Source organism: Sitodiplosis mosellana, unplaced genomic scaffold (genome assembly GCF_009176505.1).
Source record: "Sitodiplosis mosellana isolate CC-2019 unplaced genomic scaffold, AAFC_SMos_1.0 Smas_scaffold_3, whole genome shotgun sequence".
Taxonomy (NCBI): domain Eukaryota; kingdom Metazoa; phylum Arthropoda; class Insecta; order Diptera; family Cecidomyiidae; genus Sitodiplosis; species Sitodiplosis mosellana.
Genome location: NW_022595246.1, coordinates 10,132,502 through 10,158,155, shown reverse-complemented (window position 1 = coordinate 10,158,155; position 25,654 = coordinate 10,132,502). Strand labels below are relative to the sequence as shown.

The 25,654-nt window shown below is 35.9% G+C and overlaps 3 protein-coding genes across 4 annotated transcripts in view; 2 read left to right on the top strand and 1 right to left on the bottom strand.

The window, feature by feature from the left end:
* LOC129565679 (mucin-5AC) overlaps positions 1-4,424 on the top strand; it is a 69,550-nt gene extending 65,126 nt beyond the window's left edge. For both annotated transcript variants that reach the window (XM_055440793.1, XM_055440794.1), the window contains exons 10-16: positions 716-814; positions 1,124-1,317; positions 2,389-2,614; positions 3,052-3,321; positions 3,410-3,432; positions 3,579-3,723; positions 3,799-4,424. In XM_055440793.1, the coding sequence (XP_055296768.1) occupies positions 716-814; positions 1,124-1,317; positions 2,389-2,614; positions 3,052-3,321; positions 3,410-3,432; positions 3,579-3,723; positions 3,799-4,156 (1,315 nt within the window). In that variant the 3' untranslated portion in view covers positions 4,157-4,424. The remainder of the gene's footprint in view (positions 1-715; positions 815-1,123; positions 1,318-2,388; positions 2,615-3,051; positions 3,322-3,409; positions 3,433-3,578; positions 3,724-3,798) is intronic.
* Positions 4,425-6,797: 2,373 nt separating this feature from the next.
* LOC129566015 (ionotropic receptor 21a) lies at positions 6,798-10,649 on the top strand. Its single transcript, XM_055441502.1, has 7 exons — positions 6,798-7,231; positions 7,394-8,007; positions 8,147-8,499; positions 8,560-8,610; positions 8,674-8,814; positions 8,882-9,074; positions 9,144-10,649. Exons 1-7 carry the CDS (start codon positions 6,983-6,985, stop codon positions 10,108-10,110), a joined length of 2,568 nt encoding a protein of 855 aa, XP_055297477.1. The 5' UTR covers positions 6,798-6,982; the 3' UTR covers positions 10,111-10,649.
* Positions 10,650-12,235: 1,586 nt separating this feature from the next.
* Positions 12,236-25,654, bottom strand: part of LOC129566014 (lysine-specific demethylase 6A) — a 29,090-nt gene continuing 15,671 nt past the window's right edge. Inside the window, exons 5-16 of the mRNA XM_055441500.1 lie at positions 20,898-21,073; positions 20,297-20,651; positions 20,036-20,210; positions 19,440-19,817; positions 17,995-18,418; positions 17,450-17,795; positions 17,031-17,263; positions 16,465-16,670; positions 16,135-16,259; positions 15,239-15,868; positions 14,766-14,892; positions 12,236-14,533 (exon numbers count right to left, since the gene is read on the bottom strand). Of these exons, the coding sequence (XP_055297475.1) occupies positions 14,276-14,533; positions 14,766-14,892; positions 15,239-15,868; positions 16,135-16,259; positions 16,465-16,670; positions 17,031-17,263; positions 17,450-17,795; positions 17,995-18,418; positions 19,440-19,817; positions 20,036-20,210; positions 20,297-20,651; positions 20,898-21,073 (3,433 nt within the window). The 3' untranslated portion in view covers positions 12,236-14,275. The remainder of the gene's footprint in view (positions 14,534-14,765; positions 14,893-15,238; positions 15,869-16,134; positions 16,260-16,464; positions 16,671-17,030; positions 17,264-17,449; positions 17,796-17,994; positions 18,419-19,439; positions 19,818-20,035; positions 20,211-20,296; positions 20,652-20,897; positions 21,074-25,654) is intronic.

Below are 25,654 nucleotides of genomic sequence, written 5' to 3'. Positions count from 1 at the left end.
GTTTCCAAAATAAGTCGACATAAGCAATCCAAAATATTATGTAATGAAAAAATGTAATGAAATGTCAGCAAAACCATTCCGAATGAACTGGTTCCGGGCGATTCGATCTTTGATCGCATGTGCGCGGCTGGAGAAAATCAAACATTTCCCCCTCTCATCACACACTCTTCTCAAAAATGTCTCCTCCTTCTCGATCCTTGTTTTTCATCGCTACTGATCATTTGTACACAAAATACACCTGATTGCATCGCTAAACCGATAAAAAAACAAATCTTAAAATATCTTTGCACCGATTCACTTGTTCTTTGATTCCGAATATAAACATATGCATTGTATATGCAACGTTCACCCATATTTGCAAAATAGATAGTTATCTTTTTTTTGTCAAAATTATTGTGTTACTAATTTTAAGCTTCATCTCATCAACTGATGTATATTTTCGGGCTAATGGGTGTCATTAATTTGTTACTTGTGTAGAATTATGTAGCCTAATTGCTGTAAATACTAACGATTACTTTATCTAATTTTGCTTGCACTTTATTTTTGCTTTACTTGGTGATGGCTAAATTCGTCGATTAAAAAAAAAGAATTTGAAATTGTTTTCTTTGAATTTTCTGTTGAAACCAAATTTTCTCTTTAGTTTATCTGAAACGATATTTTTTTGGTTCGTTTATTAATCGTTTGCCTTGTTGTAAATTGATATATATATATATAGAACAAATAACCGAAATCGCGGTAGCTCACACTACACATCTGGCGGATATGACGATCGCACTCCTTCTGGTCCAACCTCTAATCGCGGCACACATCCACCGTAAGTTTTTTTCGCTCGAAATTTGCAACCCTTTTCACAGAAATGCCATTTCAGAGATGAAATGCTTAAATTTTTTCCCAACTCTGAGTATTTCTTCTCTTTTTTCCACTGAAAAACTACTTTAATTTTCATTTGCAATATTTTAAATAGAGCAATTTTCTTCTCATTCTCTGTCTCTATCACATCACATAGATAGCCAAATTCGAATCTTAAATAACTTATTTCAATACATTTTAATTAAATTTATTTAATTTTTTCACAATTATTTTCGTTCAATTGCTATTAAAATTTGGAAATTGCATTAAACAGTCGTATACGTCCAACATTGAAACCATCTGGATCAATTGTTTCCAAAGCAACTGAATTTGTTGACATTTACCGCAATCCACCAACACGCCCAGAACCATTGTATCCACAACCAATTCCAGATAAAACGGCTGCTAAATGTCGCAAAGATGTTTGCTTGTTGCCCGATTGCTACTGCGGCGGTAGAGACATTCCAGGTAAAATTTTCATTTACAAACATATTAAATATTATGATAAATTTAATTTGACGAAAAAAATAATTTTCTTTTTTTCGAGGAGTCCATTGTTTTTAGAAAAATTTTGTTTCAAGGAACACTTTTCCCAAAAAGAGAATTTCCGCAGATTTTTTTTTTTCAAATCTTGACTTCAAATAATATCCAACACAAAATTAGTTTCAAATTGATTTGAATTGAAAGTTTGAATTGTTTTTGAGAGAACAAAGAGCGATGCGTAATTTCATGAGTCATAAATCATGACCTTCTTTCTCAAATTGATCGAAATTGCGTTCATAAAACAGTAGAAGGAAAGGAAAATGCGTAAAATTATTTTTAAAGAAAAGTAAAACACATTCGTGTTTCATGAATTTTGTAAACACAATTATTAGGAGGAATACCAGCATATCAAACACCGCAAATAGTGCTGTTGACGTTTGATGATGCCGTTAATGATATAAATAAAGAGATTTACGTCGATCTATTCCAACGCGGTCGCACCAATCCGAATGGGTGTCCAATAACGGCGACGTTTTACGTGTCGCACGAATGGACCGATTATTCTCAAGTGCAAAATTTGTATGCTGATGGTCACGAAATGGCATCGCATACCGTGTCGTAAGTAGATTTGTTCCAAAACAACAACAAAACCCAAGGAAAAACCTGATGCGATACTTTGCTCCGTCATCTCTCTTACATACACTCTCTCTCTCTCACTCTGCCTGCCTGTCTCTCCTAGTACAAATGTAACCTCAATTTAATGAAAATCGTTTTTCTGCCAAAAAAAACCAATTAATGGATCATCGTTTCGCAGCTCTTATTAGTCTAGATGTATTCTTCGATGTAAAATGTTTATCATAAGGCTGATTTATATTTATCTCGTGCATATTTATTGTTAATATTTCGGGCGACTGTAACTGAACCGTACATTTTATTTAATTTCATGTGCATTTAACCCATCTTCCTGTACTTCAAAACCAAAAAAAAAAACCAAAAACCCTATCTGACATGAAACCGACACACAATCAATCGAATGCAAATCACACAATCACACAGGCGATATGCCTGTTGAAGATGTCCCACAAATCGTTTTATTGACATTTGACGATTCGGTGAATGATTTGAATAAGCAATTGTATTCGGATCTGTTTGGTAAGGGACGCGTCAATCCAAACGGATGCCCCATTTCAGCCACATTCTACGTTTCACACGAATGGACCGACTACTCACAAGTGCAAAACTTGTACTCCGACGGACACGAAATGGCATCACACACTGTATCGTAAGTTGAAATTGAATGAACACTTCTTTTTTCGGCACGCGCCGACACCGTGACACACACACGCACGCACACGCTTCGACGCCACATACACAATTCTACTGTCAAGACACACATCATTACATATCACACAAATACTCAACACGAAACATTCAACTCAAACTACGCTGATACACTATTCCATTATTTCGACACCTTGCATAACTCTATTATTTTTTTATTTTCACGCCAATTTCTATAACCCTCTTTACATTAATCAACAAAACACAAACACACACACACATTCCACACGAATTTCCACACTGCACTAACAAATTACACTCAATGAGTATCGCTTCACTGAAACACATGCTTTCCTTTCTTCAAATGCCAACAAAAGTGAATGATTTATTAATCGATCGATGTGTGTTTTTTTCTTCAATTTTTTCGTGGAAATAAAGGCATAGCTTCGGAGAGCAGTTCTCGCAAAAGAAATGGACAAGAGAAGTGGCTGGTCAACGTGAAATTTTGGCCGCTTACGGTGGCGTTAAATTAAACGATGTTAGAGGCATGCGAGCACCATTCTTATCGATCGGTGGAAATAAAATGTTCAAAATGCTGTACGACTCGAACTTCACCTATGACTCATCGATGCCGGTCTATGAAAATCGACCACCTAGCTGGCCATACACATTGGATTATAAGATTTTCCACGATTGCATGATTCCACCGTAAGTTATTTTCACTGAAAAACTTTTTTTTTCTCCATAGGCAATATTTTAAATGATACATTTCCTTCGCATTTTCTGTCTCTTTTAGTTGTCCCACCAAGAGTTATCCAGGTAAGTGCAGAATGATTTTAACTAATTGCTCTATGAATAATGATAGAAAAAGAAATTGCTGAATCATGACAAAACGCTCATAGTTCGCGTAGCAGCTTGTAAATTAGATTCAAAATGAAATAACATGCAAATTGCTCTGTTTACAGGTGTCTGGCAAGTGCCGATGGTGATGTGGCAAGATTTGAACGGTGGTCGTTGCTCAATGGGAGACGCCTGCTCGAATCCACCAGACTCCGATGGAGTTGTTAAAATGATTATGAAGAATTTTGAACGACATTACACAACCAACAGGTATGTGTTTGATTGGAAATACTCCAAAATCGAGTTTTCGAATGATTTTATATCCCCTTTTCAATTTCATTACAGAGCTCCATTCGGTCTCTTCTACCATGCCGCCTGGTTCACACAACCGCATCACAAAGAAGGATTCATCAAATTCTTGGACACAATAAATGCGATGAATGACGTTTGGATTGTAACCAATTGGCAGGCATTGCAATGGGTGCGCGATCCAACGCCACTCTCACGCATGAACTCCTTTCAACCATTCCAGTGTAACTATCAGGATCGACCAAAACGCTGTAACAATCCAAAAGTGTGTAATTTGTGGCATAAGTCTGGCGTGCGATACATGCGAACGTGTCAACCGTGCCCAGAGATCTATCCATGGACGGGCAAAAGTGGCATTCGATCATCACGCGTTGACAATGACATCGACGAATAGACACCGTCCATTTTCATTTAGACTGCCGTACACATTAATTTAAATTATTTTTTAATTGAATTCAAGATCTTTGTTGAGTTCGGAGTTCGAATAGCCACAAAAATACACACGCAGAGAGACAACAAAGTCCCATAGATCATTGTCATTCGCATTAGAATTTATGTAGTGGAGGCGATGAGAAATTTTAATTTTTTGAAGTAAATATTGGAACAGTAAGGAACAAGCAAAAAAATAAAAACAGAAACGACACACAAATCGAATACTCAAATATTTTAGCGCACAAAATTTTTATTTATTTTCGTCGAAATCAAAGGAATCATAGAAAAAAAATGAGTCGCATGAGAATTTTACGGTGAAAGAGGACCGGATTTTTTTTTTCGAAGTGAAAAGCAAAAAAGGAAAAAAAAACAAAAAACGAATGAAAAAAAATGCATAAGAAATAAGTTGAGTAATTAATTTATTTGATAGATATGTGATATTATGTACTTCTTCAAAACTACCAGCCTTTCTCACGGTTAGAAAGCACCTCCCTACATTGCCCCACATTCCAACACATTCCGTTCAATTTATTCAACACCATTCCAGTTTTTTTCTCCTCTTTATATTATTTTTTTTTGTTTTTTTTTTGCGCAAATTTCTAGATTTTCAAACAAAAAAGTAAACGGTTTTTATAAGTTCTTCCTTTTTTCGTTCTCTTTTGTCCTTTTTTTGAATTTGAATTATTGTGACATATAAATAGCATAGAAAAACTTTCGTACAGCAATAGCTGCAAAGCTAGAATCAAGGGAAACAAGAATAATTCCAGTTCCCAAATTGACGCAGACCATCAAAACCAGAGACGTCATTTTGATTGTGTGCGTTGATTCGAGGCGAACCATGTTATATTTTATTGCAAAGTCTTTGAATCAGATGATCATGAAACCACTCGAAACAAAACTAATAGTTCTACATTTCATGTAGCGTTAAAGACAATCTGGAGCAACCAATCAATCCACATGCAGTGCAATAAAATTCGTTGATTTTTTTTTGTTTTGTTGATGTGGCACAAACAAAAGGCAACAATGATATTAATCTTGCTTACCAATAGAAAATAAACAAGTTAGAAAATAGATGGACGAAATGGAAAACAGAATCAATTTAGAATTATTATTTTTCTCGAATGACACGACACAAGATGGAGCAAACATGAAAGTGAGTGCAGTAGAACCAATGCAGAAAAGAGAGAAAAAAGGAAAATGTGTCGGAATGCAAAATTCTTCTAGTTATTAACGATGTCAGGAACATCACAACGAATTGAGAGAAACAAAAAAAAAAACAAACGAGTAATAAGTCTTTTCATACGTCTTTTAGCTGCTGTAAGGTTTTCAAAAGCTTACTCAAAGGACAAGGTTTCGCACATTTGCAAACGCATTCGGTTTTTAGATTTGCAAGAGTCTAGTTTTGGAGATGTTATGTGTTGGGTTCGTCCACCAACCGCGATGATTTTCAGCATTTTCGTCCTATTGGAAATGATTGAACAATCAAGAAAATCCACTTAGTGGCAGACAACACATACACCGACGGAAGAAAATGAAATTGACTTAGGATTTTTGCCAATGAAAGTCTGAACTTAGTTGAATGGCAAATAAAAAAGTGAGGAAGGAAAGAAGAAGAAGAAGAACGCAATTATTCGCAAGAAAATGGTTTCTCTCTCTCTCTCTCTCTCCCCCTCGATAGCATGAAACCTTGTTGTTGTAGCGAACGCAAATTTAAGGAAAAGATAAATCGAAATCAGATTTCTTTAACATTTATACGAACTAGTGACATTAATTTAATTTCCATTTTTGACTTTGAAAAATTTCTTTGACTTAATTTAATTGAATACCGCTTAATCGAATCGAGTTTTTTTTTGGCTCCTTTCTTCACAAGAAAAGAGCCACGAAAGAAAGAGAAACAATTCCACACTTTTTTCCAATGTTAAGAAAATTATTCGATGGATAGTGACAGAAAATCATTTAATTAAGCTGCATGTTCTATGTTTATTTCTTCTTTTTTTTTCTGAGTTGTGCGTGCGTCTGGTTTGGAAGAATGAGTGTGAGCAACAATATACCTATTACTTATTTAGATTTAAGCCAATTGCAAATTTTAGCTGGTAATTTTAATCGTTTTCACTTTTCATTTAAGCGAAATCTGTCATTAAGCTAAAATCTTCGAAGGAATAGAAAGCAACAACAACAACATGTAATGTTTAAGTTTGTCAATAAATGTAATTTTATAAAAAAAAAAATCATGGCATTTTTTCTGTTCGATCGCATTAATCTCTAAGAAATCGATAAAATACTGTTTGATATTGAATTGTTGGTGCCCGAAAATGTGTTATGCTTTGCGGCGTAGAAGAAGTAGGTAAATGATGAAATTCATAACATTATTACACGATTGAAATTGAAATACCAAGCTGTGCCCTATTTTCTGTCGTCTCTCACACTGCGTTTTGATTGTTTCTCGCGTCTGACATTTATGAATTATTCCTGACTCAATTCGATGGAAGTGCGCAAGAAGTGTTCATTCAATTTTCTTATGGAATTTCAAATGATGGTATATAAAGGCAATCATCGGCGATATCATAATTCATTTCGTGCAGTCGACGCGTCTATGATGCACGTTCGAAACAAGGTGTTCATTTTAATCGCAGCTTTTGCAGGGTTCAGTCTCACTGGAGTATCGACATCATTTCATTATGGCAACGATTTTATCGTCACTTCGAATCGAGACGATGGAGCCATTCCAGACGATTACTTGAGCAACGATACATTGAGAGTGGCAAAACGATTTTATCGCGATTATTCGATGAATATGAGTGATGTGATAGTTCGTCGAGTGAAACGTGATGAGGCCACATTTTATGGCCATCCAAAAACGAGAGAAGAACGATGGCATACCAATTTCAATCTCAACAAAACCAATTTTCAAGCACAATCGCTTGTGAACCTACTCGTTAAAGTTATGGATAAGTATTTGAATTCCTGTATTCCAATCATTTTATACGATCACCACGTTGAATCGGTCGAAGGGATTCTGCTACAGACATTCTTTAAGGTAAGTTTTATATTTACGGTTTGGCTTTAACGTACGCGTTTGATTTTCGTTTGCGTTTCATTCTTTTCAAACGTTTGGTTAAAATCTTCAAAAGGCTTAAAAAGTGAAGACGTTGTTTTCATTGCCGATTTTTTTTATCTCATCATTTTTGTTGATTGTTAGGCTATTAAAATATCATATTTACATGGGATGATCAACATGAATTACTCTGTGATAAATCAGGATCTGCTTAAGCCAAACGACAAAAGTTGTCGCAGTTACATTGTATTTTTGTCGGATGTGTTGCGGACACGTGAAGTGCTCGGCCCTCAAACAACAAATCGTGTGGTTTTAATACCAAGATCAACGCAATGGAAACTACAAGAATTCTTATCCTCAAAACAAGCCAGTGATCTTGTGAATTTGCTTATCATTGGTGAGTCTTTAACGTCTGATCCGTCAAAAGAAAAACCGTACGTTTTGTACACGCACAAACTGTACACGGATGGTTTGGGCTCAAATTCTGCAAAAGTATTAACATCATGGGTGAAAGGGAAATTATCACGGCCCAACGTGAATTTGTTCCCGAGAAAGTTTACCAACGGATTTTCATCACATCGATTCATGGTGGCTGCCATTGAGCAACCACCATTTGTCCTCAAAGCTCTTTCGACTGATATCACCGGCAATACTCGCATCGATTGGGATGGCTATGAAATTCGATTGTTAAAATTGATGGGTGATCGCCTCAATTTCAGTATTCAAATTATGGAACCGGAAGAAATCAGTGAACTTGGGTGAGGTTTTTGAATTGAAGAAAATTCATTTTGATTTTCATTTTGATTTCAATCATAATTAGCATTAATTGCAATACTTTTTTTTCAACATCATTTTTTCAACCACATAAGCAAATAAACTGTATTATTTGAATTCCAGTCGAACGTATAGTGTGATTGATTTGGTTGAGTCCCATAGTTCTGATATCGGTTTGGCGGGTGCTTTCATGTCGAACGAACGGATGTTACGCATTGAAATGTCGCTACCACATTCAACGGACTGTGCAGCATTCATAACATTAGCATCAAAGGCACTACCCCGTTACCGAGCCATCCTTGGCCCGTTTCAATGGCAAGTGTGGGTTGCAATCATTTTTACCTATATTTTTGCCATTTTTCCACTAGCATTCTCGGATCGACTCACTCTAAGCCATTTGATCGGCAATTGGGGTGAAATTGAAAATATGTTTTGGTATGTGTTTGGCACATTTACAAACAGTTTAACGTTTACTGGTGAGTTTTACATTGATATTGTGTTTTTCAAGATGAAATTTTCATGTAGATATTTTTAAGGTGAATTTTCCTGGTCCAATACAAAAAAAACTAGTACACGAATGTTGATTGGTTAGTGAATGACATTTTTACAATAATTTCATGGTGATTTTCATCGATTTAATTGAATTGCAGGTTGCTATTGGGTTTTCAGTATTATAATAACGGCATGTTATACCGGATCGATCATTGCCTTCGTCACTTTACCCGTGTTCCCCGATTTCATCGATACTCTTGATGATTTGATATATGGATTTTATCGCATCGGGACATTAAGTTGGTTTATTTTTTTAAAAGAAATCATTGTGTTTTATAACGGTTTTTCTATGAAATGTGAATGTAGGCAAAGACGGTTGGCAATACTGGTTTCAAAATTCAACCGATGAAGATGCACGAAAATTGGTAAAAAGTCTGGAATTTGTGCAAGATATCGAAGAAGGTATAGGCAATGTAACAGGAGCATTCTTTTGGGGATATGCCTTCCTTGGATCAAGAGCCCATCTACAGTATATTGTGACAAATAACATATCAATGGAGTAAGAATATTTGGATTTTTAATTCTTTCTTAAATGAAAAAAAAAACGTTTAAAAATAAATTTTTACAGTGAAGTCGGTAAAAAATCCACTTTACACATCGCTGAACAATGTTACTCATCATTCGGTGTGTCCATGATGTTTCCGCACAATTCCGTTTACGCAAAGCTGTTTAATGATATAATTTTGAGCTTTGCGCAAAGTGGCTTAGATTTGAAGCTAGCCAACGATATGGCCTGGGATTTGCAGCACAGTGACGCACAACAATTGATAGAATCAACCAAATCGAAATCTTTTAGCATGGATGCTGTTGTGGAGCGCAAATTGAACTTGGCCGATACAGAGGGAATGTTTTTGTTGATGGCAATTGGATATATTTTGGCTGGAAGTGTGCTGTTTTCAGAGATAGTCGGCGGTTGCGCCAAGTCATGTCGCACCTTTCTCCGTCGAAACTCACAAGTTTCGCAAAGCGATATGAGACGTGGCAGTGAGTTTTCGTTGAGTCGAATCGAAGCCGAAGAACCGAAAATGTTTTCGGAAAAATTGAAGAGGGGAATTCGAAGACGCTTACGATCGAAACCGAAGCCAGTGGAAGAGCCAAAGGATGAAAGTAAACCGAAGGAAATAGTAGAGCCAAATGGTACGGATGGTAAATCTGAGCTAAAGGAACCAGAGCTTAAAGGGTCCATGTCTTTTTGTACCCTGAAACGTATTATGCTGATGCGGAAGAAACGAAAAGAGGAAAAGAAGGCTCAGATAGAGGAGAATAACGTGATTGGTGTGGCGGAAGACGAACCGACCAAAAGCAATTTCGAGAATTATCTGGATTTTGAGCAAGGCCCCATCGGAGGTGAACAAATCACAATTGAACATGAAAAAAGCAATGGCGATTCCGGTGATGGTGCCAGTTTGCTTGGATCATCATCAGTCTACTCAGAATCACATATTATGAAAAAAGAAACCGAAGCCGAAGTGAATCAACTCACGGTTTCGGATCGTGAGAATAATCCTTCGAAGGAGTTTGGCGACATTGTTTAACCAAAAAAGAAACAATCGATGTTAGCTTTTACGTAGTTACGTTTTATTGGATTTTAAATGCATTTTTCAAAATGTTCACAATATTTCCCCGTGACAATGCACGTGTTAAACGGTCAAATGTTATTTACCAATTGTTTTTGTTTTCACATCATTTTTTGTGTGCTACACTCAATACGTTTACTTTACAGATGCGCCTTTATTCAATATAATGAACAAATTTCACTTACTTAAAATCAATACAGGTATATGAATCAACTGAGTGAAAAATGGATCCCAATTCTAGTATATTACAATTTGTAACTAGGAAAAGAAAAACGAATTCAGGCTAAATTCATAATTTAATAAATGTATGCTTAAAAGTTAGAATAGATTCAATAAATGTTTACCATGTAATTTGCAAATTGAGTGTTAACCATATCAACGAAGAAGTAATTAGTCAATTATTTATAATATATCGACATTTGCCAACATTTCAAAATGATAGAATAAGTGAATAGGCGTCCACAGATTGAACAAAATTATTTGCTTGATACATCCTGGATGAATGAAGGTATTTATGCTTTTGTCTCTCACTCAATCGAAATATTTGGGTAATATATGAATGAACGTGTAAACCTTTTTAAATTAAAACCCACAACTTTAGTTCTAAATAATCGAACAATGCGCAATTCCACACCTTATCTTTTTTGTTTGTTCTTTGGCTATTTTCTATTGGCTGCTGTTTATTTTTTTCTCGTTTTTATTTTCTCTTTTCAAGTAAACTCTCTGGCTCTTGCTTCGTTTCTAAGGTCTATTATTGCATGAAAATCTTTCAATATGAAAATATCGTTTGGTGGCTACTATTGTGTGTGTTTTTTTTTATTTTCGTTTAAATTTTCTTCTGGTTCGTATTACTTATGACTTACGTTGGTGTTTTCGGATGGCCAAAAAAAAAATTTACTCTCGGTTATTTTCAATCATTACACTAAATACTCTTTTTGTTTTGTTGTTATTTGTTGTTTAACGATTTTTTGTGTTTGTTTTTGATATTCTCTAAAAAAATGAGAGAAAAGTCTGCGTATCTTTTTCAAAAGGCACATACAAGCAAATGTGTGGCATATTTCGTTTTGTGTTGTTTTGGTTTTTTTTTATGATTTTCGTTTTGTTCACTGTTTTTGATGAGATTTTTTTTTTTGATGAGTTTTCAACTTAAAAGCCATATAAATTGTAATATGTATTTGATGTTTTGTCAAACGTAAGTACTTCGTTTGGACGATGATTTCGAAAATTGAGTTAATTTTTCATGATTTGCTTTACTTGGTTATTGATGGTGGGGAAAATATACGTATTTCAGAGACACTCGATTAATTTTAATTCGTAGATTCAATCGTTTGAAAGAGAATCAAATCAGAGAGTTAATTCATCATGAACCAGTGGTTTATTGAACCACTCTCTCTCTCTGGCTTCAAATATTGATTGGTGATTGAATACAAACAGTTCCGACTGTAATGCGATTGAAACACGCAATTGGCATATTAAGTTAACCGTTTTGGTCATTGGCCAATGGGCAAAGCTGTAGTTTTCCCTGCTTTTTAATATGTCTTCTATTCATTTACACTTCCAGTTCAAAATAGGATACTTCATTTAGAACCAAATGCTCTTTTTTTTTATTTAAATGTAACGTTATTTGGAATTGTTTTGTTCCATGTATTTAAATGTATTATATGCACCGTTATGAATAAAACAGCGAAAAATATGTTTCTTTGCTTTTTTTTATGTAGAAAATGTTTGGTTATGATATATTGATGTAATTGGAGTATTTGTTTTTATTGTATGTGTTCAAACCATCGATTTATGGAGGTTTTCCGTTTAAATGATACAGATTGTTTAAATCCAATTTTTTGCACTTAAAAACGGTGTATTCCCAAAATCAATTTCAATTTATGGGTTCGATGCGACATTCTAACCGCTTGAAAAAAACATAGAGTTTTCTGTAAAAAAAATTTAAATTATAATAAAAACAGAAAATATTCTTAAATAAAGAAAAGACATTACTGACACTGAAAAGAATATATAATTTTTAGACATTCATATTTCGAAGAAAAAAAAAAGGTTAAAAAAGTTGAAATAATAAAACAAAAGAGTGTTTGATTTCTGTATATATATACGATGTGTTTAAAATGTTCTTTATTTTGTAATTTTAGTTTTGTGTACACACGTTTCGGCTTTTTATCGTATCTGAACTGCAAAATTAGTCTAATGTGTCTAATGTTGCCTTGATGCTCTGTCTCTTTGCGTTCAATTCAGATGCATTTATCATTCTTAAGTCAAGCTACAAACAAGGATCATAATTTCTACATACTTATTTCCTTAAGCAAAAAAAACAGAAATCATTCAGACCATTTCTCTGTGTGTGCCGGCACACGCCGACCCAACCAAAGAAAATACCCGATTTAAAAATTGTATTTATCAAATGATTCTTGCACTTCTGAATCTATACGTAAAGGTGTATTCATACAATGCACATACAAGAAGTATGTTGACTTTTGTATGCTAATCAAATTGCTTACGGTCAATTGGATTTGTCCATTCCATTTTCAGTTTTGGCAGTGAATACTGGTTTCATATATATCTTGCAATTTCATCATTGTTTCCTTGCATGCTCCTCTATTTTACAACGTTGATTATATTGTTCCATATATCCTATTCATTTAAATTACGATAAAAATTGAAAGTGTGTACGCGATGCAAAACGTCTGTACAGAATCTGAGGACCTGAATTTTTCCACAAAGGTTTGGGAAAACGAGTTCAAAAGCCAAAAATTTCATTCTTTTGTGCATTCATTTCTCACGTTTGCTTCAAAAAAAATGTATCCAACTTTTTGACATCAGGGTCTCAACTTAGCTACCGCTCGCTTACGTCACAAAGACTTTCCGCTCTCTACCATCCAATGATCTTACTAATAAAATAGCGCGATTTATTTTGTTTACTTTTTGGTGGCTATATCGATTCATTCCGGACGCACTTTTTGCCGACAGAAATGAAATGTTGCTGTTGTTTGTCTTCTTCTTTGATTTAGTTGTGATTAAATTGTAAAATTACGTGCCAAAATATTTTGCTACTTAAACTTAATGGCCGAGCGAAAAGCAACCAACGAACATAATTCTTTCGATGAAAAATGCTCGCTCTGCTCGGTTTTATGCACAGAAAAGTTCGTTTAGTTTTTAACTAAACACATAAAAAGCTTATGCTTATCTCGATTGATTTTTACATAAAAATTTTAACTCATAATTTTTTGTTTCATTCAAATATAAACTAAGAAAAAGCATTTGTGATTCAAAATGAAACGATTTCGGATGAGGTGTGTTAAACTAAAATTCGATTCTCTTGTTTAGTTGTGAGATCAAACAGAAGAAGAAAGGAATTAGTTGAGTTGAGAATAAGATTTTGGACAAACGAAGGTAAATGTTTTTTGTCTTTCATGCGAATTTTTCATTCATCTCCAAATTCGCTAGGGTCGAACGTTCGCAAAGTATATTTGCTATAATTACACGCACGTTATGCTTCTTATTTCAATAAAAATCCCACTTAGACACCTAAAACGTGTTCGGTAACAATATATTGTTTATCTGCTAAATCTAATTGCTGAACCGTTCATTTTGCTTCTCTTCAAATGAATAATTGGATAGAGACTGTTTAAATATTTGTTTTGTCTGTGTTTGAATCGTAACAACTACGATTAAGATGCTTTTCTTATGTGCTAAATATTCGATTCGATTTGATTGTAAAAATCGTTCTTATACTTTAGTATCGGTCGAATATGTGGTCGATTTCAGACGAATTGAATATACAATGTTCTACATAAATCTCTATCTTTTTTGTTATGTTTTATTCGTGAAGGTGCATGTATATATATATTAGTGCATGTGTATAACTTATATCTAAATGCAATTTTTTCCCTCTCTGTTATAGACAAATAGAACATTGAACGATGAAAACGAAAAGAAGGAAAGAAATAAATAAAATATTTAAATATGTCTGTGTAGCATAGATAAAATTATCGATTGAGGGATCGGATGTATATGTGAATGAGGTGAGAAAAAATGTTTCGTCGTTTTCAGTCGCCTTTAACTGATCAGGCATTCATCAGGTAGTGTGAATGCGTGCAAACTGTTTGATTTTTATTTAAGATGCAACCGGTGTCTCTTTCTGTTGATTTGGCTGCTGAGTAGATGAGATGGCATTCGGCGGCGTTATCGATGGTGGCGGAAGCGGTTTTGATAGCACAAATTTGTCGTAGATGTCCATCAATTCTTTGAGTCGATACTCTTCTAAGCACACAAATCCTTGTAAATTCGCCGCTTGCTTGCGAGCACAACTTAAACAGTGGACGACGTGACGCTTCTCTTGCTCACGAATGAAGAGAATGTTAAAGACTTCAACCTGCAAGGTGAAAGAAGATGTGATTAAATAAATGGAATAGACTGTTTTCATGAGATTGCTGACTACTATCAATGTGGCTGTTGTTCACTTTTTTTTTTCTTTTATGTTTCTTTCTTTATGAAAATTTTGAGTTTGAAATTGAATCAAAATTGAAAAAACTCACAGATCGAAAATGAATTGAAACTAAAACCTAAATGAACGCTGATCAAAGATATGAATAAAAAAAACTTACTTCACACTGTCCGCAGTAATGCGATGCTTCATTTTTGCCGCGACCATGGAAACGGATCTCGACTCCTTTTGCTTTGACATACTCCACTGTTGCCATTACAAATCTCAGAGTTTGCATCAAACATGTTCTGTAAATGAAATCGAAATGATAAGTAATTTGAATTGGGACCTTTTGACTGAAATCAAAGTGCAATAGAGTGTACGTAAATTTCCGAAAAATCATATTCTTGAGACTGATTTTAAAAAGTATGGAAAAAAAAGTAAAAAGATGTCGATTTGTTTGACCAGACAGGTGTTATATTCCGAATGAAATGTCAAAATATAACGTTTAAAAGTCGAAATTTGATCTGGCATCTTGGTTAGTAGTCCGAAATGAGGTAAAATCGAGATTTTTCATTAGCGGACCGTGGAGTGAAATCAATGCCATGAACGTTGCAAGCAAAAAGTTGAAATGATATCAAAACGACTACTCACCTAATTAAATCAAACAGCTTTGGGTCGGACACTTTGATGTTTCGAGCTAAATTCCAGCTCAAATGGACCATTGGAACGATGCTTTTGTAGCTCTCAAGCTTGTTCCACTCGTATCGTTCGATGCCAAGCTGATACTGTCGTGCTGTTAGTGGTCCAACATTCCATGCGATATTGTTGCACCATCCAACGGCCTGCACCCAATGTACACAGCCGGCATTGACCCAAACTAAATCACCCGGTCGTTGAATGAATCGATAAACGGGGATATTCGCTTTATAGAGATCATCAAGTACGGGCCACCATGAACCGTGCAAGTAGTTCAAGTTGTTCTTCTCACACAACGCTTGAATGCCACCCCAATACGAGTCTGGCACAGCGAACCACTCACAGTCACCGGGCCCGATGTTTATGTTGATCGAACAGAAGTTGTTATTCTCTTGATGGCCTGGTGTTCGCGATCCGGGCACTTTCATGTACAATTGAACGGTATTCATGCCCAAAATCACATGGCCAACATGTGACAACATGTTCGCAGCTGATACAACACGCGCGAATGCCGGCAGCTTTTGTAGCTCTTGCAATTGCGGCCGCCATTTTCGCTCATCTGATAAGTCTACATTTGTACCAAACCTGATCAAATGGATAAAAAATATTGATTAATACATTTCGATGGATCATTTTCGATCGTAAGATCAATTTGAAACAGGGAATAATTTAGAAATTTGTTGAAAGCCCTACTATCAAACTCCATTCAACGAAATAAGAATGGTGTTAGCGAAAAGCTTCATACAGTTTATTCTGGCATTTTAGCCATGCCAGTTCAAATATGAATCATTGAACTAGCTATGAAAAATGCCGTTTTCAAAATACGGAACAATGATGAAAAGTGCATTTACCTCAGCATTTTATTGCCGTTCCTCACTCGCTTCTTTCTGCCATTTGAACTGTTGTTCAATGAGTCTTTGGAGTCTGAGTCGCTGAAATTGTGAATGCCCGACGTTTTGTTGTCATGGTTTTCCTCCTGCAATCAGAGAATTTGTTGCCATTAGTTACACAGAAAACATGTTGTATGCACATTTTAATGGTGAAATGAAATAAATCAGAATAATTAGCTCTACATGGTCCATTTCAGTAGAACGAAAGTTAATTAATTTGTTTTATTCATCATTTGAGTTCGGTTTTTTTTTCTCGTTGAATGTTAAAATAACATTGTAATGTGAACGTACTTTTAAGCTATCCTGGAAGCTGGATGCCTGGTAGTTGGCATATTTAGCGATTGTCGTGTGCGACCGATGTGATATGCAAGCCCACACGCGCTTTCCTTGGGTGTTGTCCCAATTTTCGTCTGGTGATTGATGCACCTGTGTCCTCACTTCGACACTGTGATCTGGATTGGCTTCGACCAACGTCTTTGTTGAGAACAAACCCAAATCTGTTGGACAAATGAATGTGAAATTAATTGATATCCACACAAAAAATGTAAAAAAAAATGATGTGTATGCGCTTCAAGGAAATTCTTTCTCTTCTTTCATTCGTTCAAGTTTGAAAATTCAAGAAGAAATATGAAATGTTGCTAATAGATAGCTCTGATCAATCTATTGAAACAGAATATCAGAGTGCAATTTAGCGATTTTGATCTACCAAAATGAAATTAAACAATCGAATTGAACGGATTTCGATAATCAATTTCACTTTGGATGAATATGTTGAAGTTTTATATCGAATTTGCGCAATAAATTCAAAATTGAAACATCTAAAAGCGAAAATTGCGAAATTCGTTGTGAAAACTTACCCAATTTGAGAACCGTTGCCATTCCTCGGACGACAGCAATTGGATGCTTAAGGCAAAACTCTTGGAGTTGCGGCGAAAAGGCATGTTTCTTGTTATCCAAGTGGACAGAAGGTGTGGGAGGCAATAGTTGTTCGCGCATTAGACGCTGTGGCGGACAATCGGGCGGTGCTGGCGGTGGTGCATCACACGATAGTATCGAGCATGGTGCCGGTGGTTCTTTGCTATCCATTGATCTGTAATCAAATGAGAAATTCATTTTAGACTCTTTGGAAATGAATCAAAAGTTCGAAATTTTTGGATGAGAATAGAATCAGTATGATGTTATACGTTCAACACGAACTGTTCAGGAGAACGAAAGTTTGTAAATTCATCATTTGAAAATAGAAAAAAATTGTAGAAATTTCATCAATAATTCTTACCTAACAGCTTCTTGAAGTTGCTTGGAGCCCATTTGAGTGTTGAAGCTGACCTTTCGATTCGTTTCGTAAATGTTTTCAATCTTCAGAACTGGTTCGTTCTTCAGATCACTCGGTGACCTCCTGCTCGTTGAAGTCGCCTCGCATTTGATCGGCCGCTGACTGTGGAAATTCGTGGTTGAGTCAGCCACAACAGCATTTCGATCATCCTCAACCTCTTGCTTGATATTTGAACCGAATTGCTTTAGCAAATTCTCGGCAAGCATTGTCTTGGAGTCATTTTGCGATAAAATTGCCTGAATGTCATCCGGTTTGGTTTGTTGCATTTGCATTGGCATTCCAACGTTTGCTATTCAATGGGTAAATGAATGAAAAAAATTGTCAGTACATCAAATATCAAACCAAAGTTGGAAAATGTAAAAAAAAAACAAAATAAGGATTTATTTTTTCCCAAAGTATTCAATGGAATTGAAAGAGAAAGACGATTGAAAAAAATTTGAGTAAAAAAGGCATGCGCCGGGTGAAAAAGTGAGGTTAGACCGACTTACCGTTTTGGCTGTTCGGCATGGGTGGTTGGTAGCCTTGCTGCATATTTGGTGATGTGATTTGTTGTTGGCCCATTTGCATTTGCTGTTGCTGCTGGTGCTGTTGTTGTTGTTGCTGCTGTTGTTGTTGTTGCTGTTGTTGTTGTTGCTGTTGCTGCTGAAGGCGGATTTGTTGTTGATGCTGTTGCATCATGCGTAGGTTGTTCATAAGCTGATTGAGCATTTGAAGCTGCTGTGGATTCAGACTGTCCTTATTTTTCTGTAGATGATGCAGCAAAGATAGCTGCTGTTGGTTCAGGTAGAACGGCGGTGGCTGAACTTGATTCGGCATCGGGCGATTCGGCGCATTTTCATCGCCTTTGTATCGCTTTGTTGGGATTCCACTACCCTGTTGATTTGGGTATGGTGGAGGAGCTGCTGCTGCAACCTAAGAAAAATACACATTTTCAGTTAATTTTTTTTTCACAAACTATTCAATGAATAGTATTCATCAAGTTGATTTAATCAATCTCTCTAAAAAAAATCATTCGTTCAAATCGAGAAGAAAAGCGTAAAAAGCGCCCTAAACATCAGAGAAACATTTCAGAAATGCGATTGCAGACGATAAAATTCGATAAAATTGCGACTGAAATACGCATCAAATGAATGATTGAAAAATCCAAGAAAAAGAAAACGTGGGTTAGCATGTGGTCGTCTGGCACATTCACCTTTCCCTAACCTCAAATGAGCGCACAAGGCCAATACGTTTGAAAAAAAAAATTATCACCGAAATCTCAGCGAAATAATGAAATCAATTACCTTTCCATGATGGTTTTCTGCCGAATATGCGGGATTTTCAAAGGAAAATTAACACATAAAAATTGAATTTGCCAAATTAAAACTTGAAGCAAAAAAAAAAACAAATGAAAAAAAAACTGACACAAAAAGTGCCAACAGAATCGAGGAACGAAACGTCTGACTGCCGGTAATGAATAACTGAATATGATGAAAAGTCGCAGACGTACAAATCATCTGCTATTGGGCGAATGAATGCGGTGACTGCGGCACGTTGACGCACGCATCAACGTACATTGAACCAAAGAAGAACGCTCGCAAAAGAAACGATTCGAAAATGTGAAGACTGCACAGAAATGATGCGCGAGAAAGAGACGACTATGCATTTCGCTAGATTTTTCAGCAGTGTCTCAAGACTACGTAATATATTCGGTGTGTCTATGTGTGCGGCGTAAAAAAAATTACGAAAATCGATATTTGTCGCTGACAACAAATGTTTCATTTCGAAATCGCTTGTGACACAATGGATGTTGCATACATTCACGTCGTATTCTGCATGCAATTTGCTTAATTGACTATTTCGTGTTTGATCGTAAAGTTTGATTTCGGAAGCGAGTCAGAGAGATTGATGTTGAGAACTGATTTAGTTCCCCTAACTATTGAATGTCACTCACCTGGTTGTAGTTTTTAGCATAGGCACGTTGTTGATTGCTTTGAGCGGTTTGCTGTTGTCGTGAACTCATTTCGGCAGAGATTGGTAGGTTCCAGGCCTCTTCAATCGAAGGCAACTGCCGACGTTTTGATGTTATACTTGGCATAGGAGCGTGAGCCAATTTGGTTTGAAGGAATTTGACACGTTGGGCCAGGCTTTCGTTCGCTGATGTACCGTCCGAAGCAGCTGTGTCTTTTAAAATATTGGTTAAACTTAAATTATTTGCGGCTGAATTGGTCTTTTCACTTTTATCAACACTTTTCGATGAACCAGTCGATTGCTGAGTTCCCGAACTGGAAGTCGTCGACGAAACCGTTAGGTTTTGGATTTGATCCGATAGCTGCAACGGAAAAATGAAAGAAAATTAGCGATATTATTGAAATTAAAAAGATTTTTCTCGAGAAATAAGCGAAAAATTCGTAAGAATTCCATTTTTCAAAATGGAATCAAGAGATGTAAAATGAAAAATACTTGAACAAAATTGATGTCAGCTTTTGATGGGCACTATTATGATAGTAATTTCAATGTTAAAACGAATGAGGTTGCTTAGATACGTACACTTGAATATCTAGTTGCGTTTAAATAACAAGCGAGTGCGTCACGAGGTTGACTACAACTTTCGTACAGAATTCCCAAGTTAGTCCAAGCGGCACGATGTGTTTTATCTAATTGAACGGCACATATGTACGCTTGAAGTGCATCCATAGGCTGATTCTGCTGCTGATATAAGACTCTGAAGATGAAAGACAAAAAAAAATGCATTAGACACTCCACATCACAATTCGATTCGTTCGAAAAATTGCAAATGTTGTAACTCACCCAATGGAGCACCATGTATCTGCGTTACCTTCGCTCTTTTCCACTGAATTGCGATAGGCTATGAATGCATCATGCACCTTATTGATGCCAGCAAAACAGCGTCCCAGTAAATATAATGATTGGCCAGACTTGGGATCGACTTGAATCGATTTTTGTAGATAAGTAATTGCGTACGTTTCACGTTGCCGTTTATCACCTAGTGTATCAATCGAATGGAACATCCATCCCAATTGACGATATATATCCGAACGCAACTGTGGCGTCAGCTGTTTCTCTTCAAGTAGTTGTCCGTATGCCTCTTTGGCTGATTTATACTTGTTTTGTACTTCATAAAGGTGAGCGATTTGAAAACGAACTGAAAACAACGGAACGGAATAAAAGAAAGCGAAATTAACAACAATGTTATGCAGCACGGATGAAGGTAAAAAAAAATGTCACGTAAAATTCTGATCAGTACATTTTGTAAAACATGTTAAAATTGATGTCAAGCGTTTTGTTTTTTTTTTCTCTCTCTATACAACGCAGTAATCAATATGAACATGCATTCCAAATATGTCGTGTGTTTTTTTCTTTCTCGTTCATAAAAATAAATTTAACTTACTTTCGAACTTGGAAAATGTACAAGGCGACGAATCGAACAGGGCAAGCTGCAAGTGCTTTAATGCGATCTCATACTCATGATTCACTTTGAACATAAGACCCAAACGCAGGTGTGCCTCATTGGAACGTGCGAAGTCTGGATTCACATATAGTAACTGCTGAAATGCTTTGGTCGCCCTGAAGATAGAAATAAAAATAAAAATAAATACACATATTAGTGGAATGCTTACGAAAATTTCGGTTGGAAAATGTGCACTGAATGAAATAGGACGAATTTTTTTATCTATAGCAAAGAGGAAATGTGTTGTAACCAAGAAAACAACACTCAAAATTGAGTAAAAGACGAACAAATCGAGAAGAAGAATAAGAATCGAGTGAACGAAAATATAGAAAAAATCGTGAATATTCAGGTAAAGGTGTTGTTATTGTGCAACGAGGGCAAGTTGAACCGAGAATATCGACCGAAAGAAAACACCGATAATTGTTTACTGCACCCTATTCCACGATTGATTGGTGATTGGGGTAAAATACGATGCATTTGTTTTCTTCAGAAATTCAATGCAAAAATACCATCTTCTTTATTTTTTTATTCTAAAAAAAGAAAAGACGAATAGCTTTCGAAAAATAATTGAAATGGTTGCTCGGTATGCACAAAATGCCCATATCTATAGATAAATGTCTAAAAAAAAGATTACAAATATGGGTTTTCAAGTAAATTCTTTGCATTCAGAATGCATGGCATGGCTGAGGGATAAGACATATCGAGAAAAAAATGTGTTTCAATCGCCAGGGATGGTTAAGCCACACATAGCAGGTGGCTCGTAGCAAAGATGAGAAACGTCTTTTCAAAAGGAACTGTTCGAGACAGTACATGTGTTTCAAAACTCGAGACAAAGAAAATTTACTACACAATAAGAGGAAAAGCACAACGCTGCACTGCAGTTATGAAACCATACGTTGATTCATGATTTGTTCATCTGTTATTGTTCAGCTGGTTGTTATTTTTTTTGCTCTCTCTCTCTCTCTCTCTCTCTCTCTCTCTCTCTAGTTATTATCCTTTCGGTTTTCTACTCATTTTCTCTCCCTTTGAACAGCATTTCTTGCCATCCACTTATTATTATCGATGGTGTAGGCATTTTTTTTTTCTTCGGAAAAACAAAAGTGCATTCAAAGTAAAAACATAAGAAGAAGAAAACAAACAACAACAGCAGCATGAATCGCTTTGAACGAAATGAACAGATGGTTTCGGCAGACGAACAGAAGCTTGTGGTTAATTTGTGAGAGAAGAAATGTAAAAAAACAAATGATTGTCGAGATGCGAATCGTCTGTGATAAATATAATAATTCAATGAAGGTATTTATTGAATTAGCATTTCGAGTGTAATCAAATTTCAGCCGATTTGCATGTCATAAATGTGACGTCGGCACATTACAATCCGAAGAATTGCGGAGCAATCGACGACAGTGAACCGCGAAAGGAGGAGAGAGCGAAATACACATGTGAAATTGTGTGATCGTTTGATTACTTTATTCTTTGCCGACACTTTCAGTGAGTATGTGTGTCAACAAATTGGAAAGAAACGTTTTTGCGCTCTATAAACATGTTTAATCATCGGTGCACGCTCTCTCTCTCTCTCTCGTGCCCTTTCTTTTTCTCCGGCTCTTGCTTCTTGCCAATATACACTCATCACACGTTGTAAACGCATTTTTGTAACGAATGAAAAATTTCAAGTGGCACGTCATCTCATAATCAAAGAATGTAAAAGAAACCCATTCCACTTGAACCACTGCTATAACACAAACCGACCATTTAAAAGCGTATTCAACATTTATAGCCATTTCACATGCATAGGGTTGATTTAATGACTTTCTTTCCCAGTCACTTTTGACTAGGCCAATTATTAATATGTCGTCGATGCATTTTTTTTTCTTTTCTTTTCATTTCATTTTTTTTTCTCGGTATGCAAGAGTTAATGACATTACTCGCATGCAATCCACCTTCGTCGGCATTTCAAATATTCATACGATAAAGAACGTATATATGTAGCCCGGACACCAATCCGAAACAATACGAAAATCGTAAAACAAAAATTAATTTTCCTTTCGAATAGCGAAACCTTCACATAGCCTAGATTCGATTGCGTGTGTAGTTGTTTCGTTGCACATGCACACAACAGAACAACAACAACGAAAAAAAAATCCAATGATTTTCTATACACATCGAACTGTGAACAAACACAGCACACACACCATGCACTAGTGCAGTCAATGAAAAGAGAAGCGGTGTGCTAGCGCCGCGCGAGACAGAGACAACCGCACAAATGTGCATTAGAAATATGTGTCATGAACAAATACCTCGTTTTTAGCTCTTGACTGCGTACTGTTTTAGGTAAACCAAGACTTTGCCAAGTCGTATGATTTTGCGATAGATACGCTTTTCATTCACGCTATCTTCTATTCGATTTTGAAATGCTGTGCGCATTGTTTGTGCTTGTTATTGAAGATAATTTCATGGATGTTCAAGTAAATGTGCATTTTGTTTTGCAATGAATTTAGTTTTGATTTGTTTGGATTCAGTTTGTTTATCGAAACATGCCAATTGTTTTTTTCGGCAATTTTCTTTTCTCATGTAAACGAATTATCATCATATCGCTATCAATACAACTGGAAATAAACAAATTACTTTTGATTTTATTTTGGTTACAATTGAAATACTTTGTTGTTTTCAATGCAATAACAATTTCTTGTTTATTTGATTGGCGCTTATAAAACGTTGCACATAAAAGTCCATTGTTTTGTGTTTCGCCAAGAAATTCGCTTCTTCTTTACCCTATTCAATTTTGTTATAATTCTGTCGATGGTTTGTGAAGTTTTGCAGCAGAACGACCGCAAATGAATGACACAGCATGAATAGCTATGGATTGAGGTCAGCACAAAATCAACGAACGAACGCAAAAAAACGAAGAAGAAGAAGAAAAGTATACGCAAACAAACAAACGAAACGAAAAAAAAATTGTTCAACCATTTCTCGGTCGGTGTGTATACTTATTTTTGCGAATGTTTGTTTGATTTATTTATGTAGATTGTTGTAAGAAAGGGCAATTTATATTCAACATAAATTTTAATATAAACGCGATTATTTCTGTTCGAGCGAACGAATTGCGCTAAGAAAGTGATCGAAGCTGACTTCATCTATGCCGTTTCGATGAATGTTAGCTCTCGTAGTTTTCGTTGCATGGATTGTTGATGTATGGCGCGTGGTAACTCGTTTTTTGTTTCAGTTTCTAGTTCCGCCCACAATTAGATCAATTGTGCAACCAATGGCAGAGTATTGCGATACGAACGCCATTCCATAAACTCGTCATGTATATTGGCTATAGCGGCGACAACGACAACGACAACGACGAAGAAGAAAAAAAAGCTATTAGAATTTCAATTTCATAACGCAACAATGTTTCCATTTCGTTCGTTCGTTCGTTCGTACAATGCGAAAGTAATTCGATCGGTGACGACGACGACGACGTCGACAACGACGTTTGGCTACGTGAAAGAACTATAAAAACAAACAATACGCAAAGGAAACTCTAAATAAACACAGAAAATTTGTCGTGTTCAAGGAAATTAGAACACGAGAAATAGTGACACAAAATGCCAAGCGAAATATATACGTATGAACGTGTATTGAATGTTGTTCGGATCAAGGTAAAAATGGTTCTAATTTGATGTGGAAAAAATGGATATATGAATCGGATCGCGTCGAGTATGTGTATGCAATAGTCGGTTGTCATTCGATTTCAATTGTGACAGAATGTGATGGAAAATGCGAGACATTTACAAGGAAAAAAAATAGCACCCATTCCAATCATATATGCTGTAATACGTGTATAAATCCGATACATATAACGACATATTTCCATTGGTATATGATAGCATGAACAAACGATATAATTCATGAAAATCACAGCAATTGACCGTAAACATTTTCCGTCAGCAAGTTTAAAGTGCAGGCGAAAGTGTGTGCAAAAACATTGTGTCCAAATGGACAATCATCTGAGTGGATGAGCCAAAATCCGAATATAGATTCCAAGTTCATTCAGTTCTGTTGTCATCATTTTGCGCACAAAAACGATGACGATACACACTCTTACTATATTTACGCTTTGATAACGAATCTAGGGCAAAGCAATTTATTTGTAGTTATACGGTTTGCTCAAGGAAACTAAATACAATCGCAGTGAAATTACAAGAGCATGTGTATACGAATGAATGTGCTATCATTCAGCACCATTTGTCGGAAATTCCGAATATGAGTCGATAATTTTTCGAAGCGAAAAAATTCAATTTCACTGAAGAGAAAAATCGTACAACGAAACGAGAAAAAAAATATGGTTAATTATTTAAAATGACATCGATAATTTTGGCTGTTGATTTTGTTGCTTAAATTAATTTTTTTTATTCTCATTTCGATCGTTGTGTAACGTGATCGGTCGTGTGTTGTGTGTGTGTGTGTATATAAAAACGAGTGTTTGTAGTTTAGTTCATATGACATATGCACTTAGCCTCTTTTCTTTATTTTTTTGCATTAGGCCTGTTATCTCGTGTATGTGAGCGTGCGCGCACGCGAACTACCGAGCGGTTTACCGTATAAAAAAATAAATACAAGTAGCCGAGAGACAAGTTCGTCGGCAATGTAATTATGCAATCTATACGTATGTTATAAGTACGCCGTTTATGTGTACATACGTACACAACATATGA

Coding starts and splice junctions, on each gene's coding strand:
- LOC129566015 (XM_055441502.1), top strand. CDS start 6,983: ATGAATATGAGTGATGTGATAGTTCGTCGAGTGAAACGTGATGAGGCC. Junction 8,500..8,559: donor AAACAGTTTAACGTTTACTG/GTGAGTTTTACA, acceptor GATATTTTTAAG/GTGAATTTTCCTGGTCCAAT. Junction 9,075..9,143: donor ACAAATAACATATCAATGGA/GTAAGAATATTT, acceptor AAATTTTTACAG/TGAAGTCGGTAAAAAATCCA.